Source organism: Acanthopagrus latus, chromosome 14 (genome assembly GCF_904848185.1).
Source record: "Acanthopagrus latus isolate v.2019 chromosome 14, fAcaLat1.1, whole genome shotgun sequence".
NCBI classification, from domain to species: domain Eukaryota; kingdom Metazoa; phylum Chordata; class Actinopteri; order Spariformes; family Sparidae; genus Acanthopagrus; species Acanthopagrus latus.
This window is the reverse complement of record NC_051052.1, coordinates 11,824,223-11,843,313: the sequence shown is the minus strand read 5'-3', so window position 1 is coordinate 11,843,313 and position 19,091 is coordinate 11,824,223. Positions and strand designations below refer to the sequence as shown.

General features: G+C 41.6%; 1 protein-coding gene across 1 annotated transcript; it reads right to left on the bottom strand.

The window, feature by feature from the left end:
• Positions 1-94: 94 nt before the first annotated feature.
• ano6 (anoctamin 6) lies at positions 95-18,928 on the bottom strand. Its single transcript, XM_037122034.1, has 20 exons — positions 18,166-18,928; positions 13,191-13,261; positions 12,523-12,651; positions 10,481-10,546; positions 9,991-10,278; positions 9,765-9,878; positions 8,222-8,337; positions 7,876-8,010; positions 7,632-7,737; positions 6,333-6,393; positions 5,953-6,098; positions 5,525-5,602; positions 5,015-5,243; positions 4,756-4,925; positions 4,574-4,671; positions 4,292-4,422; positions 3,247-3,452; positions 2,962-3,158; positions 2,732-2,837; positions 95-2,628 (listed from the first exon to the last, which is right to left on the bottom strand). Exons 1-20 carry the CDS (start codon positions 18,257-18,259, stop codon positions 2,410-2,412), a joined length of 2,760 nt encoding a protein of 919 aa, XP_036977929.1. The 5' UTR covers positions 18,260-18,928; the 3' UTR covers positions 95-2,409.
• Positions 18,929-19,091: the final 163 nt, after the last annotated feature.

The window sequence follows — 19,091 nt, the reverse complement described above, 5'->3', positions numbered from 1 at the left end:
TGCAATTTAGCCTCATCAGAGCAACTTATCACAAGAGTGACATCAGTGGAGGCAATATATCAGACATCATGAAGCCCCCTCTGGAGCCACAAAACACTTTACAATACTTTATTTTACTCATATGCAGTTGTACTCCCCAAGACCTGTGAACACACTTCAATGTAAAATTGGTGTAATAAGAGGAGTTTAAGAGGAGTTAGAAAAGTCTGGAACAAACTGCAAATCTTCGTTTCTGCTGACCTCCAGTGGTTTGGTTTCTCACCTGCAGCTGCGGCGATGCAGACGTGTACTCCAGACGCTGTCAGTGCACTGAGACATCTGTTATGTGACGTTGTGCATACTTACTACAAACGCAAAAAAATAAATGCATCTTTTTAATCTTCAGAAATTCTTTAAAGACTTTGGAGTACAGGAAGGAAACCTTTTTTATATAAAACAATTTCATGGCTTTGTATGAAAGAGAGGATAAAGAAGCATCATCAGATGTCGCTGGTATATGATACTGTTTATGTGACAAGGCGAGGTGATAATACAGCGGAGGGATTGATCTAATATTCCAGCTTAAGAGTAGGGATGCACGGTAGATTTAAGAAATTAACAATTCTCCTGATGTGATTTAAAGGAGACCTTTTATGCTTTTCCATTTTTTCCCTTTCCTTCAGTGTTTTACATAGATTACTGTGCATGTACAAGGTCCAAAACTTCTGCACCAACAGAGGCTCCTCCTCTCCCACAGAAAACACTGCTCCTGAAACGCATCGTCAGCTGTCCCGCCTTTAATTCTGTACTTTTGTGACAGTCTTGTCACCATGTCACTTTTGCATAATCTACGTCTTGCAGTTAGAATCAATTTAGCACAGCGGATCTGTTGTTCAGGCGTGTGTGAGCCGACCAATTGGAGCAGATTGAGGGGGGTTTAAAGAGACAGGAGCCAAATCTGAATCTAAAAGAAATTGGGAAATATAGGAACATTCAACATGATGTTTCCCTGTTTAAAAGGCTTACTGAGGTACATTTAGTCAGTGGCTTTAGGTTTGTAACTCCTCAGCTGTGTAACACTGCGAGCTGCAGGCGCATCACTGCAGCTCTTTAGTTCTTGTAACAGAGATAGCAGGATAAAAAAAAGAAACCTCATCAACAAACAAAAAACATTCAGCAATCAAAAGCAGTTTTTGTACATAGTAATACTGACATGACGTGAAGGAAAACAATCACAGAGCAGTGGCTTTTGTTGGCTACAGGTGTGTGTGACAGCTCTGAGCCCCCAGCACGACGGACGGAGTGAGAGACTGCAGTGCTGATAGAGCCAAGCTAAAACATACTGTAGTCACAAAACTGGAAGACACACACACACACACATACACAAAATAAACCCCAACTCAAGGGCAACACACTAGCTTTTTCCAGAGCTTTCAACCACACTGTAGCTTATGTTTCAGCCCAGCACAGATGAGAAGTTGTTTTTTTCGAAATGCCGATAAAATAAAAAAATAAAAAAATACACTTCTTCTTCATCTCTGATGCTGATGCCCCTTTTGTGTTAAAGGTGCAATATGTAGGAACTGGCCACCTGTCGACTCTATATATAAAAAAATATATATAGGGGACAGCGCACTGGTAGAGTAACCGCTATTTGTTGCAGTATGTAGCCACTGTTAGCTAGCTAGCTCAGTTAGCTGTGCAGCTAGGGGTCCTGAACCAGAGCTGGGAGCACCGGGGGAGTGTCCATGTTGACAACACCAACATAGGAGCCTCAGACCGTGATAGGCCAGCATGCTAACTATTAAGCTCATTTTTGTATTGTATTGTGTATTTACAGCTAAAATCACCAATGCACCTTTAAGAAATAGAAATGGAGACACTCAAGTTAAGCACCTTATAATTGCTCTTGGGGACAGCACTTGAATAAACTGCACTTGAAAGCTCTAGAATAAAACTTGTGAGTGGACACTGAGATGGGTGGTTTTTGTTGTTTGTCACGCTCAAGCCACCAAATGGTTGGTCTTCATTAGTGTGAAGCTTCAGAACATCAGGCACTGATTTGACATCTCTAGTTTTACTAGAAGAACCAAAAACACTCAGAAGTGATAAAGGACAGATGTGCTGTTCTTTACTTTCTTTTGCCTTTCCCACTCCTGACAGAAGTGAAACACACAGTGTGAGTCCGGTGTGTGAGGCCCAGACAACAGTGGTTTCCCCTTGGTTTATTCAGCAGCCTGGCAGGAACTTTCAGCGGCGGTCGCTCTTCTTGGTTGCTTCACATTTTCCGTAACAAAAGTCAACACCTCGCTCTGGGTCTTAATTCTGTCACTTCTTCACAAGGTGTTCGGTCAGTATTTGAAGAGATGTGGATAGTCATGTATGTACAGTATCAGGGATGTGATCTCTTTGACACATTTACATCTAGTGTCAGAAACCGAGCTCCAGATCGTCCATTGCCATGCTCGCTTCTGTCACTTTAAGTGTATCGTCGATGACTGGTTTCAAACGTTTGCTCACCAGCTTGAGGTTGGTCTCGTGGAGGATGACCTGCGTCAAGTACTTCTCCCGCTTGATCTGTTCTTTAACGGCGTACGGGACGTCTGGGATCACGTAGGACAGGATGAACTTGGTGAGGTAAACAATGTGCTGTGAGGAGAAGAAGAAGATGAAGAAGAGGAAGAGATACCTCCATTAATGTGTTTTATTGATTGCTGTTTTCATAATCATTTCCTGTTTTATTCGTACCCACCTCAACAACAATTATAAAAGCCATCTTGGCAGCGATCACATGCCAGTACTGCATGGTGTACTCATACTGCCTGTCGTGCCCGGGAGGAAAGCGAAAATCTCGATACCTAGGAAAGCAACATTTTTAATAGTTTTCTTCTGAACCAAGTGGGTACAGATGTTCACACTTCTTTTAACTCTCCAAAATGGACGACATTTGCAACGACAACTATGTGCAGCACACAGACGTACCTGCAGGTGGTCATGTTGGGAACTTTGCTGATGGGCATGCTAAAGTTGGAGAAATCGTCGGTGTTGAAAATAGACAGAGAGCTGTTGATGTAGCCCTGCATGGTGTGACCAGGGTAATCTCCATACGGGTACACAGAGAAAGACCAGTAGTAGACCAACCGTGGAATCATGTCTGATGTAAAAGCGATGATCATGGCCTGTCGAGACAGCAGAACATAAAGCAAATGTAGTGACGCAGAGAAATAATGCCTAAATTCTAAAAACTCATTGTAAACAATGACTTACATTTGTTGCCACAGCCAATATGGCGACGCCTTGAAGAATGGGCTGCCAGGCCCCGATATCTTGGGCCTTCTCTGGCACGACACGGCGAAACTGAGTGGTGATTTTCCACGCGTCGACTCGAATTTCAAACAGGTTGTTGACCAGAGCCAGGACCGGAGCCAGCGGGAAGGAGGCCACGAACAGGGTCACAAAGCCAAACTGGATGACTGCGAGAGAGACGAGGGACGTGTATAAAAAAAGACGGGCACAACTGAGACTAATCAGTTAAGTCAAGATAACTACAAGCTATTTTCTAGCTAGTTCACAAAAGTGGGTTGCATTATTTAAACTTCAATAATGTGCTTAGCTGTAATTGCTGACATGTGTTAACTCTCTTATCAAAACAGAGAACTAACTATTCCAGATTCGAGGATGGTTAATGAGCTGGCCTTCAGTGACACGCACTCATACTCGTTTTATTTGTCTTGTTGCTGAGAGTTACCTGCAAAGATCGATGCCACAATCACAGCTGTGTGTTAAGTAAGGAATAGAGCCAGCAGACTGTTAGCTTAGTTTAGCATTCAGACTAGAACTCAACTCTTAGCCCAGAGCTAAGTATATGCAGTATGAAAAAGCCTTTAGTCAGTTGGCTACAAAGTCCTGGCAGTCTGGTGCAAACACAACACACACACTGGCATCTCAAAGATCTGTGTTTAGTACATCTTCAGGGGATAACCATGCTCTGGAGCAGGGCCAGCCCAAGGATAAAGTGAGCTCTCTTTGGAGTGTGCCAAGTGTGCCAAGAATGTGCCAGTGTGAAAGCTTCTTAGCCTGGAGCGAACAGCTCCTTTAGTCTAGGGCTAAGTGAAGTGTGAGAGGCCCCCTCGTGAGAATAACAGTGGGTGGTGCAACCGGTTTAGCTATTTTCATGATACATAAGTCTCAACTCCAAACTCTTGCGTTGTAATTATGCTGTGCTTGAACTGTGCTTGTGCAACCGGCTCCAGGTGTGCAGCTGTCAAAGTGGCAGACAAAGAGACAGAAGACGACTGTTTTCCCTTCTTACCCATCTCAAGATATTCATAGAACAGCCCGAGTTTTGACACTGGCTGCAGCTGGTAGTCCTGTTCCCACCGTGGGATCACCTTCTCTGAGGCCACGCGGGTGCAGTAGCGGAAGATCAAATTTTTCACCCACCTGCAGAGGAGCAGAAGAGATCATATACAGTAAAAGTGACCTGGTATGACATAGAGAGCTGTTGTATGACTAGCTATAAGCCTCTTGGCTCTGACACGTCAACTTGTTTCTATATTTAACAAACAATTGGCCTTAGAGTCTGACTTCTTACGGTAGCAAGACCTCTTGAATGTTGTTCCAGATGGCTTTTCCACCCATGATGATAGAGAGCTGAGTCGTCAACTCGATCAGACAACCACCAGGATCACACTGAAGGACAACAACACAAAAAAAAGTGTCAAGACTAAGAAATGGGTGTGTTAGACACATGAGAGCAAGGTGGACAAACTCTACCTCCTCATTACGGTATTTTCCCAGGAGATAAACGGGATCTCCGGGATAGCCAACTGCTTTGCCTTTGGCGAAGGCGATGTAGAAACAGGAGGAGTAGTAGTTGACAAACTGAAAGAGGAACATCTTCAGGGTCAAGCTGTTCTCGTAGTCCGTCTTGGTGCGCGGAAGCTCTGTTATTGTGCATCAGATGAGAAAGAGCTCAGGAATAGGAAAAGAAAAAACACTGGGAAGTCTGTGCAGAGGGAGAATTGAAACTTACCGAAGTCGGTGATCCAGATGGCGACCCGCTCATAGAGAATGTTGAGGATCATAATCACGACGAAGCTGATGAGCGAGGCGGTGACGGACGTGGCCATCTGAGGCGTCACGTACTCCTTCAGAGGTTCCAGCTCCTTCAGGTCCTGAGCTCTGAGTCGAGCTGAGAAGGCAAAAAATGCAGCCAGGCGATAGACAGTGATGGCCACAATGGATGCGAGGATCAACAGAATCTAAATGACAAAATACAATTGAAGAAGATTAATTTTCTGTTTAAATTTGAAAATATACTGTAGGTCACTGGTGGGTTTTAGTTTATGGGTTAGTAATGTCTAAACAAGTTCCGACTTTGAATTTGGTGCTTTTTACATCTAAATCACACCAAATAACACATTTATTGAAAAATCATAAGGAACTTGGAACTTGGAGGAACTTGTTAGTGAGATTAAAATCAGGGAATAATAAAGCTTTGTAGATGAATAAATTGAATTGAAAATGGTATTTATTACATTACCCAGAATAGGACCGTCCCAATTCCTATCGACACCCGAACACATCGTCCACAGGCTGTATATGGCACTTTTTCTTTGACCTAAAACACAAACAAACACTATGAAAATACTGGACATGAACACCAGTCGATATTTAAAATCCATCCTCAAAGAGCAATATGTCAGCATTTCAGTTGAAATCATGTTAAAACAGCAACACTCCCCTGGTCCCTGAGCTCCAACACCAGACCGCTAACTGCACATCTAACTGATCTAACTTGTTGAGGCCAGCAACTGTTCGCAGCAGTCAGAGGTTACTCAGGGGATTTGCTGCCCCCTGCTTGTTTTTGAGTATGAATTTGACAGGCACCTTTAACTTTTCTCTCATTTTTAGTAGAGATTAAACAATTTTTCGCAACATGAAAAAAGTCTGTGCGCGTGTGTGATTTACCCCTGTGACAGGGTTCTTCCTCTCATAGATACACTTGGCTTCATATTCTGGACGAGGCGGCTCTTGCTGCTCCAGAAACGCCACAGTGTCCCACTCGTACTCCAGCTCCGCCTGGTAGCGTTTCCAAAACTCCAGGAACAAAGTTACTACAGGTAGGAAATGAGCAGGAAAAAACAAGCAGGGTGATGGTAAGAAACAAATCCGCAACGACACTGTCCTCCTCCATATCAATTATGTGCTGTGAATTGTGTCAAAAAACATGATTTAATAATGCAAAAGATGAGGAAAAAACAACTTGGGACAAAGTTGGGGTTATAGGCATGACTCATAAGTACAGCATAAGTGGATTGACAAATCTTTGAAAAATGTCTAAAACTTACCCCAGATTGACATGAAAACTGCAAACACCAGGGTTCCAAAGTTATCGAATATACATAGTTTCTACAGAAAATAGAGAGAGAAAGAGAAACAAGGATGTCAAATGGTCACAGTTGTCTCCGTACATGCAAATATTATACATATATTAGCAGCGACACACATTTAAATATGGAAATCCTGTTACTGTATCATAACAGTACTGTGCTGTATGTACCAAAACCTAGACAATACAGTGTTCTGACTCCAGATTACATACAGGGGTCATGTCTTTTAAATGATTGTACATAATATCTGCTATAATTATATTATTAGAATATGTTAGGGTGTACCCAGTAGTTCAAAGCTTCGCATTCATTATGTTGACAAGTGAATCCAAAATCAACATTTGAATTCTGCATTAATATTTTTGGGTTTACTCTGTTTATAAAGTCAGATTCCAGCGGTGGTTGTGTACAATTGTTTCTGACTCCTTTGTTTTAAACATTATTTTGTAGGTTATATTCACGTGTCATATGTTACTCTGCACTTCCTGTCTTTATCTAATGAACAGGTGACTGGGTTAAAGGGCGAGAAAAAAAGACAATCACTCCGTCTGCCTGTATTTTTTTTCCTCCATTCTTCTTCGGTTCTTCTGTGTCTGTTCCCTGGTCCTTGTGTTTTCCTTTCTTGTCTTCTCACCGTGGCTTTGTGGTTTGCCCTCCATTTTTGTATTCGTCTTCAGTTTTCATGGCCTGCCTCTTTACTGCTTTGCATTTTGGGTTTTGGGACTTCAGCCTAATTATTCAAGCTAACTTCTTGTATCTTTTTTTTTTTTTACCTGCCTGCCTCTGTGTGTTTGGGTCCCTTTTTGATACACATAACTGAGTAAAGATTCATTGAAAAATCAAGTTTTTTTATCCACTGAAATGTTCATTCATTCATTCATTTGTTGGAGTTTATACTTTGAAAAACAACTGTTTTGCTCCTCCACACGCTGCACACACCTATATTAATGGAGGAAACCACCATAAATCACATTTATATAACAAAATAACAGTTATACATCGCCTGCATTGATTATAATTGAGGACTTTTGTTCAAAGATTTCAAATATTTCTTTTTGGGCAATGATGTTTCCAACAGACGTTCGAAGCTCCATCTGAAAAATTTGTAAAAGCCCTATTGCATATTAACTATGAAGAAACATGTTAGCCTTTACATGGGCAAATTACTATAGATCATTTTTGTCCATTGCATACTGTCTGACATTAGGAGGAGCATTAAGTGAAAGAAATTTGCAGTTGAAATACAATAAATCTCACTTTCGAAGCTTCACAGGTGCTGTTCAACCTCCAGTATTTGCATTCCCTGTCACACTGTGGACACATCACAATCTTCCCTCCAATTTCAGGGTCACACACCTCTTTGCTGCGACACAAAACAGAGATTATCAGACAAAACGGAGCAAGACTGCACAGGAGCTGGGAAACTAGGCACAATGTGTTATATTGGATACTATCCAAGTTCATTATTCAAAGCCTCTTGGGGACGTTTCAGTGCGCGTACCTCCAGGTGCTGGTTTCTTGAGTTTTGTATCCGTAGATGAAACAACCCAGTCCCACAACAGCAGCCAGAGCGAGCATTATGGTGTAGAAACCCAGCCAGGCAAAGTAAATGCCGATCTTCTCCCCGTAATACTTCCTGTGGAGGAAACAACTGCAACGTTTACTGTGCTGTTCGCTGAGGGAAGTAAAGTGAAGGTCAGAGACAAAAGAGATTTGGTTCCTGCTCGGACACACAGGCAATAAAACTGCAGTAGAACCTGGCAACAAAAGACTCTTGAGTTTAAGCTGATTTGAAATACTGTCATGAAAGAACCGTTTTAGTGCTTTAACATAAATTCTGCGTTAACCTGATGAGGTCAAGTGGTTGCATCTTGTAGAAGCTTTTGGGGTGAGCCCATTCCTCGTAGAGCAGGAACCTCTCGTTGGGGCAGCCCTCTTCTTTGGACTTGACGTTGAACCTGCACTGAAAAACACAAGTGATACAGAGAAGGGACATTTTTAGTTTACTAACAGTATAAAACCATGCTAAATACCACTAAATGACACATAAAAATAGATTTAAAACATATACAAAGGATAAGAGTACTGCTTACTTCATTAATAATCACGTTAAAGCAGTACATTCCCTCAAGTGCTGCACTTATGTACAATATCCATGTACTTGTTTTTGATGAACTTCACTTTATTTATTTGATTACTTAAGTCAGTAGTTACTTTGCAGATTGCATGATGCACCAGAGTCAAAGCAGCACATTTTAAGTTATTCTATTTCATCAGCAACTGGATAAAAATAAAATCTCCTATTCTGAATATAGACATGCTGAATATGAGCTCCAGTGATTGACCAGAGGGATAAATCATTTGACCAGAAGTATACAACCTACGTGTAAACATATGAATTGTTTACTTTTACTTCGATCATTTATTATTTATATTTAATATCACATATTTCAGGGCTTTAACTAAAGTACTATCCATATGCCCGACTCTCACTTTTACCAAAATAATATTTTGCATGATATCTAAGCTAACAGCATGAAACTGTACAGTATTCATATCTTCAATTTTGTACAGTATTATCTCGAAACTCGTCTTTCTGGTGACATTCCCTGCTTCCTTTCCCTTCCTGTGTCCTACTGTTTCCAAAATATCCGTCAACTCGTCAAACAGCAACAGCCTTCCTGCTGGCAACCTACACACTGAAACTGGCAAGTTACTCCAACACTAACCAGGTTGCAGGTGGAATTGTCATGTGATTCTATAAGTATTAAGCTGATATCAGCCTATTATTAATAGAACAACACTTCAATATATGGTTTTTACCTCATTAATCACCTTATTACCATTTCTGAATCCAAATATCACATGAGTATTTTATTGCTAGTAGCTAACCACATAGTTACCAACATGTTACCCTGTTTTAAATGTATTTTCCATGTCTTTTTTCACCCTTTGCTTTAAGCCCCTTATTACCATTTAACATGAATAGTCTGGTCTGATATTACCCAGATTTAACTGTTGTTAATACCAAGCTATTACTTGTGTAATTGCGTGTTATATTGTAGTTTTAGCTACATATTTTGTTTCCAGTTATTTTTATTTTTTAGTACTTTACATATTTTATTCTGACTTACTCTTGTTGTATTATCTTCCTCTGTTTATATCTTTTTTTATATCTACAGTGTGATATTTTCCACTCAACCAGGAGTATCTGTAAACTATTAGTATGATGTATTTCCCCCACAGGGATTTCTGATTTTGGTATGATTTAATTATTACCTCTTTACGATCAAACTATTACCTCACTATGACTTTGTTTGTACAGAGCTGTGAGGTAGAGTGCTACCAACTAAACACTGACGCAGAAGGAAGAAGCGTTAAATCTCTTACGTCATGGAGGGGGTAGGCAGCCTTGTACACTCCACCGTCCAGCAGTTTGGTGATGCCAAACTTCTTTATGCTCCCTCGTATTTCATACAGGGCTCGACTCAGGATGTAATATGCCTGAGGGGAGAAAACGGATACGTTTTATGTTTACAACCCAACAGATACTCCTTGAAAATAAAAACAAAATACGAGAAGAACTTTAAGGCTGCAACAGCAGGAGACGGGTTACCATCCTGCTCCTCATGGACTGAGTGAAGAAAGTGTCTCTGTCCCTGACGTAGAAGTAGTCCAGGCGGTCTTTCTCAAAGGGGGCTGTGAAGAACTCGGTCTCCTTCCGGATCAGGTCTTCGTTAGGGTAGAAGTACTTGGTGATGCAGGATAAATAGCGCCACGGGGACGGTCGGGAGGACAGGTCATTGGCCTGGATAGGGAGCTTTATGTGCAGGACCTCAGCGTAAGTGCACAGCACGTCCCACGGCATGTGGACCTTCACAAACGTCAGTTTCTCATCGATTACCTGCAAAACACAAAGGATGCGTTTTTAGAAATTATTAGACAATTTAGAAAGAGACAGGAAATGGGGGAGAGACAGGGGAAGAACATGTAGCAGTGGACTCGGCTTCTGTACATATACTTCCTTTCAAATGGAAATACTGGACCGATTTCAGAAGCTGAGGTTACCCTTTAAGTTGGACAGTATGGGAATGTGGTCTACTCACGGATTTCGTGGCCTCCAGCTCCATCCCCATCTTCATCAGGCTGGCCTCAAAGTACTCCCGCCGTCTCTACAGAGAGGAACAGATAAACGGTTTGAGTACTGTTGCAACACTCACCTCTGCTCTCCGGTCATTCTGATTCAGTTTCTGTTTATGCATGACTTATGTGCCGAGCCTGCAGTGTAAATACTGAGCATGTCTGTCAAAGCACTGCTAGGGAATGTACACAGAAGCGTTTATTCAAGTTAGGTTTATTTTAACTTTATTAGAGAGGAGACAGAATCCCTCACATCACCTTGATAACCTTTAAGTCAGGTCAATTTCATTCATACAGCTTGAAGATTAACTTTTAAAGTTCTTTATTTAAAGCAACATTTAGCAACGATTCTCAGGGACACCTCTGAGGGAGCTCTGTTGTCCTGACACACAGGAAACACTGTAAGTCCGCGAACATTTTTCCACAAACAAATCAAATATTCAAAAAGTTGATTTTATCATCACTGCAGTGTTTGAGGTGAACCACGCCCTTCCAGCAGGGAAACAAGCTTTAGCAACTTCAGTTTGAGCCACGTTCAGCTCTGGAACAACAAGGTGAAGGGAGTGCCCGGTACGGACTCTCATCCCCAACTGGATTAACTTTGCTTTGGGCTGATTGTAAAAGGAGGAATTGCTTAAGTCACACTGGATCTGTGGTTAAAGTGGCTCATGAGCTCCGACTTGCAACAGCCCTCTCCCCCTGAACTGACTAAAACTGGCTGATCATCTTCTTCACACGTGCTTCCTCCTCCATGCATTACCTCACTTCACTACTGCCAAAACGCGGCACATGATTCATCTGTTTATCTGTATTTTCCCACCCATTACAGGCCGATGTTTTTGCAAGTCTGTACTATTTTCCAACATTGTGGGACACAGTCTTAATTGCAAAACTGCCTGGGGGTTTCGATTGCAACAGTGCAGGTAACAATCTCTAATGTCTGTGGCTCTGCAGTGTTTTCAAGCATTATCTTGCACATCCCTTGGATCTATTGTGAAAGGCGGTGGGAACGATCAGCGACAAACAACAGACCTCTGTACGTCATGTCATGTCTCTGTTTGTAATGTATGCACTGATCCCTGACGTTTGGATATGCGACATGCAAAAGAGTCCCTCCGATGCCGGACAAACCCAGATCAAGTGTTTGCTCTCTGTCTTGTCACCGACCAGTTTCAGACCAATGCGAAGGAGTTCTAGTTCAGATAAAGCGAGTTATGACTCACGCTGACCTGATCTGAATTTTCTTGGCAAAGTTTTGGTGGCGTAAGTGAAGGAGTAACGTTGCTCATTCACACAGCCCCCCTCAGGGCACCCAGCTGTACTGAATAACCCACAAGTACACAACGCTGAATGAATGTTAAGTACGGCGTACAGGAACTATAAAAACAATGTATGCTCGGCTGTTCCCTTTTCTGGTTAATTAAAGTTGAAAGCAACATTGTTCTCACTGGGCTGAACGCATGCTCGCAGCAAAAAATTTATTTCGCGTCATGGACATTAATCCTGCTTCAAATAAAAACTCCCTTTACAAATAGGCGAGAGTCAATATGACCGGTATGTGTTCACAGGCTGCAACTTAAACTTATTTTCATTGTTAATTCACACCTGTTTATTATTTTGATTAGTTGTTTGGTCTATAAAAGGATGTCCTCAAATGTTCTGTTTTGTCGGCAAGCCAAGAGATGCTCAGTCTGCTGACAAAACATTGTATTCATTGATAGAAATCTCATTTATGAAGACAAATGACTTTTTTCAGGCCTATAAACAGAAACTGAGCTTTGATACAGAGATTAGCAGTTTGCAGGAGCTAACATGAGCTTTACATGCCTTTAAAGTCACATGTTCACATTGGGATTTAAATTCAGCGAAGGGAAACAGGCTTGTATTTTGATTTCTGGTGATAAGAGGACAAACCAAAATTATTACTGGACAAATTACATAATTAACCTTTAAAGTACCTGCAGATTTAATATGATGTACTGTAAAAAAAAAAAAAAAAGAGATCTACCTTTTTCCGCTGGAACGTGTGCCTCTTCTCAAACTCCTTCTTGTCCTCATCCTCGTACACCAGGATGAAGTCGATCCTCCTCACGCCGTCGTTGAAGAACAAGGAGTCCTCCTTGTCGTTGAACTCGGTCTGTGGGCAAAAACAAGGCTCACTGGAGAGCTCTGCTGCCTGATATTCATAGATCTCTTCCTCCATAATGTCATACATGGCGAACAGAGAGAGAGAGAGAGAGAGAGAGAGAGGAGGGACTGCGTGCAGATGGGACTGTGCAGAGAAACTGTTGTGTTAGGCACCAACAGTCAACAGCCTATTTAAGCGGCGATGAGGGCCATGCAGGAGAAGTGGGAAGAGTCGACAAACATCATGACACACGCCCATCATCGCTCTCTCCTCCTCTCCTTCACCTTGTGACACCACACGGTATTAATGAAGCATTTGTAACCACTTGCCACGAGCCAGCATTTTCAATATCTGCCATATAAATGTACCTTAAGTAAAGCTTAAGATAGTTTCCTTTTCAGATTTTCAAAAATATGTAAATCATGTTTAAAAGATACCAGTGATATCTTCCTGCACATGGGCAGTAACTGAACTTAGTTAAAACACAAACATTGAGTACATTTGCTGCTTGTGTTGCTCACGCAAACATTTACTGTGTGTGGACTCACCAGCTCTGCTTTGGTTACTTTTGTTCCTTCTTTAATACTTTCATATGTTGGTAAGAACTCCTCTGGGTACACTGTGAAAAAACAAACACAAAAATGAGAATACAGACTTTGAGGTTTGATGGATGTTTACTTGAAGAATGAATCTGAACTCAACTGAGGCTGTAAATGTACAGATACTTGAGGTGATTGATACTGTTGCTGAAAGTAAGGCAAAATGTCAAAATGCAGGGTTGACTATGTAAGAATCTTACTATAAAACATTTGAAAAATGACTTAAGTTTGCAGCACAATGTGAAGAAATCACAGTTCTGATGACATCTGCTGAAGTTTGCGCGCTAACCAACTGGCCTTGGGCCCGAAAACCTCTTCCTCCCAGCAACCCCAAGCTTGGCCAACAACACTCCCAAAGCAGTCTAGCTAGCTGCACGGCTGACTGAGCTAACAAGCTAACAGCAGCTATACAGTCATGGGTGGATAAACAGCATACAGTTAGCAACAGTTAGCAGTTAGTACTGTCAATATGCTGCCCCTGTTTGTTGGGAGAATTCAGCCGGTGGTAAATCCTCACAAACTGCACCTTTGAGGTCTAAACTAATAGAAATGTAATGTTTTTAGCTCAACTTTAACCCCTCAAACGCACACAGTATGCTGTTTACACTGGTATGTCTAACTTCCTTTCTCAGGAGGTAATGATGTGTCCAGCTGAAACTCATTACCTTAATGACTACCTTCTGAAAAGTACACACATTATTATGTGATGCTCATCTGGATCACCTGTCACATCATGCTACATCCAGTGTAGTCTTTACCTGCAGCTCAGGTGAAGTTTAGCTTGTTACAACAGAGCGACCGGGTCCAATTTTATGTAGCACCCAGCTACATTTTAAACCCTAAAAACTTCAGCTACATCTAGGCTAACCAGATGCTAAGTGACACAGCAAGTACAACACTGTTATGTGTTTACATAAATTAAAAAGAAAAGTAGCAGATATATTGCTATGAGATTTCTATTATTTTCAAGCCTTGATACCAGTTGCCCTATAAAAGAATCCAGCATCGGCCCATCTCTAATATACACCAAAACTGTGTGTAAGCTTCTTACGGGTTTTAAACACACCCCAACGCTTTAAAGTAATAGCCGATATAAGCTTTTTATTTCCATTAAATTCTCGATAAAATTACTTTTATCATGCGCAAAAGTATTGTCTTTAGCAATGCTAGAAGCATAAGCCTTGGCAAGCATGCTAGCAGGGATGCACCTCAGAACAAATATTAGCATGCTAACACTTGTCTCATGTACACAGCTGTATGGAAAATGGAAGGTTATCTGACCGTTTAGGCTGCATTTGTTTATCTACAGTACTGAATTCTACAGTTTTAGGTTTATTAAAAATATATATCAAGTTTATATCAAGTTTCATGACTGTCAGGACACAATGTTTTGTTTGTTCAACCAAAATGCTTATTCCTTTAAGGGTCATTGTGATTGATATAATAATGATATTAATGATGGTTATTGTACTGTGAAAATCTCATACAATTGCAACCCTAGGTAGCTAAGAAGCTAAACTACAGTGGCTAACATAGTAGCCTTATAATTATACTAGCTAAACACTGTCATTGTGAGTCTGTGAACATATTCACATTAGCATTTTACCTGGAATCTGACCAGGACCATGTTCATTTTCTGCATCAGTGGCGCTCACTGAAGCAGCACAGCCTTAAAACAGCCAATGACCCTCTTTAAACCATCCAGTTTCACCAGACGTCATGCTGGTGACTTCTCCTTCTTTTTCTTTTTTTAAAGCTGACACATGATTGTGCTGTAACCACAATGTTGTATCACTCCCTGGAAACAGAAAAGAAATGGGTCACCGCTTACTGCAGTGTTTCCCAAATACCCACCGAGGAATCTGAATCCAGCTTTCACACCACTGACCACATCACAAATAAACAAAGAAGAGCAATAGTTTCAACTACCATATACGCTGTTCTATGTTTCAGAATTGTGTCATAATGGCCTTTTTTTTTTCTTTTTCAACAGACGATGGAACATCCAGTGTGGAAAGTCCTGCTGTCTTTCCATGTAAAACAGAGCACCAAGTGGAGACAGATGTTGTTTTCAAAATACACAGCGGCCATAGTAACGTCCTGTGAAACCTCACTGGGGGAACCACTGCTCGTCAAATGAGACTTTCCTTTATTAATAAAGTCCTCCATCGGCCTTGCAGTCGCAACTCTGACAAAGCGCTCTATGCAAGAAAGCATGTCGGCATTTTGTCACTGAACCACCAGCAAACTACCTGCTCATCCTTAATGGCCGTGCCTCGGGGCTTTTGTTATTTTCATACACACTCATTCAAACTTACTGGAACTTAACGGCATGGCTTTTTCATATATTTGACCAATCTCACTTATAATGGAAACAAGCAGCTGGTTAACTGTTTTTCCAGCCTTTTTCCCACCAAGGATTGTCGGGCTGCACCCTCACAGTCAGCTGTATCATCGACGCAATATCACATGTAATGTAATAATGATGCAATGCATGATGGCACGAGGCCGCATTTGAGTTGTTCGCTGTGGATCAGAGGTCATCCTGTAGTGCCAATGTGTTTATTTTCTACTGTCGCCATTTTCATGTGTTAAAAACTCATATCTGCCCCCAGTTACCGAGTCATAAAAAGCCAACCGAATCCTCCTCAGCCTACAGCGAGTCAGCAAGTATGATTCTCTTGAAAAGCATGCTGAATCTATGCCCATGAAAAAAAATCTGCCTTCTCGCCACAACCCACCCGCCCGGCCCTCACTTCCTCTCTAGAGAATGTCCTCCATGACAACATGAAAAAACAATAAAACCAGACCAAGCAAACACAAGGAAACTGCATTCTTTGATGGCGACACATGTGCCAGGCTGGATTTTTGTTTTGTTTTGTTTGTGCAGCATGAAGATGCAAAGATACACATAATATTTGACCTGACATCCAAAAAAAACTTGTGTTCATCACCACCATCTGACAGGAAATACTCTTCTGCATCAGTTTAATGTCTTCGAGGAGCAGAATCAGGGCGTAGACCCTTGCTTCAGCATGAGCAGTTAGTGAGTATAATTGCATTTTTTTTTTTGATCGTGAAATGAAATCACTGATGATTCACTCTTCCTGAGAGCAGACACCTGGTACCGATGGCACTGAAAACACGTCGTGCACATGACTTCCTGTGTCACCAGTGGGTTTGTTCCTCCATTATTAGGCTAAAACAAACTACAAATCCATTATCAGGACTCCACTGTGCAGCTGTTTTGATTGCAGGCGCGCTGTGTGGCTCAACATTTGCACTGGTTGTACCGGTGCACCTCAAATCTAACAGTTCTTGATTTTTTTTTTCTTTTTGCAATATCATGTCAGCTGTGCTGTGGTTCACATGGAGAACACATTTGTCTACCCTCTTTTTTTTTTCTTTTTTTTACAGGAATTTCAGGTAAATGTGGTATTGGTGCACCTAAATGAAAAAGTTAGGTGCATCAGTTCCACCAAAATAAAGAGTCTGCCGCTCTGATTATGAGAGACAGTCTTTCTGTGTTTTTCTGCTGTTATCCAGCATCACAGTATGAACATTAATAATTCATGACAAGTCAATATAGGCTCCATTAAGTAGAGAGAGCACTTTGGCATGGCCTTTTGTGATCCAGTGTGAAAAGCACAGGTCCTTTCCATACGGTCAGGGCCTTTTAAATACTGACAGCTATTGAAGTTAACCCAAAGGACCATTTGTCTGTCAGTGAATGATGAGAAGAAAAAAAAAGAAAAAAGAAAAAAAAAACATGCAAAACCCAGACAGGATGTCACTGTGGACGACACAAAACACAAAAGAGCCCATAGATTGTGAAATCTTTCCCATAAAACACAAGCATGTAAGCTGACAGCTGTGTCGACACTGTAACTACTGTACTGTAGCTGTAGGTTGCCATTATTCTAGTCCACGGTTAAGTTGTGGCTTCAGTTTGCAGATAGGAATGTAAGATGTGAGAAAACAAAAGAGCGTGGAGTGATGTGATCAGTCCCAATCCCTCCAAAGCTGCAGGCGTTCAAGGAGCAACACCAAACCTCTGAGAGGAAAAACGATTTTTGCTGCTTTTTGAGTGGTCTCCCTTTGAAGAAATGATCACCTAATATCAGTTATTTATACTCATTTGTGCAGCGGATATGGCAGCGCGAGCGTGTGGCCTCTTGATAATGTGTGAGCACCACCCCCGCGTGGGTGCTGCTCTGATACCACACATGCCAGGTGGATGATCTGAATGTGAAACGGACTCCATGTTGACTTCTGCATAACAACATCATATTTGTGTGTGGTGGGGGAATCATGGACCATTAGTTTCAGGCAGATCTGCTCAATTTCATCTGTGTAAAAAATATTAAAGTTGAAGTAGAGGTGTTACCTAATTCAATGAATTACTATAACAGATGCATTAATACTTAAGCAGCATTTTAATAATGTGGCTAATGTTAAGGGGCCTCCTGGATATGTAGTTGATCACAATGGAGCACATCTTTTTAAGTTGACCACATGTTTATGATGTATATCCTCATTATGACAGTAACTTAGTGATAAACAGAACTTACTGGCAAAGTGCTTTTCCATACATTAAGTTGCAGAAAAACACAAAATACTCAAGTAAATTTCAAGTATTTCCAAAATGTGCTCAAGTAATTGAAGAGTCATTATGGTCCACCACATTTAGGTATATTTAAAACTAGTTGTGACAAAGTCACACCCATGAAAGCATCACTGTTTCAACTGTGGACGAGCTGCAGTGATGAAGGAGTGGGTACTTTCCCACCTGATCACGGTTATGTGATCAGTATCTGTGGTGTTTCAAGCGTCAGATGGACGTTACCTCAGTTAACTGGAATAAAGTCCAGACAGTGCCTTTTAACCAACACCAAAAACCACGAACTCTTGCGAAATCTCTTACCAACTTCCTCGTCTATCATACCCAGCTCGGTATCACCCTCCATCTCCTCCGTCTCCGTCACGGAGTCCATCTCGAAGATATCGTTGTTGCTCATAGTCCCGTCTCTGCCGGGGGGGCTCGAGTCACATCAAGTCCAATAAAAAGATAGTTGATCACATATGTTACAGCAGAGTTGATGAGCAGCCCCTTCCCCCGCGCATTCTCGCTTTATTTCCCAACATCGCTTGAGCCGCACAAAGTTTCAGTCAAGTTGTGACTTGAGAGAATGGAAATCTGACGGGTGGGGCTGGAGGCGGAGGAGAAGAAGGAGGGTGTTCGTGTTCTTCAGCCACATTTAACACGCCAGGTTACGCCCACCACCACATTCCTTAAACTGCGCGGCATTCTTATTAATTTAACATTATTTACACGTTATTTTGTGTGTTTGAAACAACTAGGGATTCTCCTTAACGACCAGTACATGTTTACTCTACTTTGGAGGTGCTGTTATGAAGTTGGCATCAGTGCTTCGCACGTTACTCCAGTACCTCATTTAAAACGCGCCAACTTAAAGAGAAAAGTCCACCATTATCGGATATTTAGCGGCGGTTAGTTAGTTTGAATACATTTTTATAATCGCATAAGTGTCTGCTGCCTATCGGCTAAAATAATATTTTCCATCGAGATCGAAATTCACTATCTAGTAATAGCTGGCACCGCAGAGAAGACCTGAACGGATTGGTTGGGAGGGAAAAGTCCCCGGTTGGTTTTAGGCAACAACATCTAATCACTCACGGAAGACATGCGTATGATAAAGAAATATCTCTGAGGTTTCAACCCGTTGCTGTAGAACAGGTCACACATAAAGTTGTGTCTGTTTGCACAGAGGTCAATGTGTGGCTGCATGGCGGAACCACTTAACAGCGCGGCTCAACCACCAGCGGAAG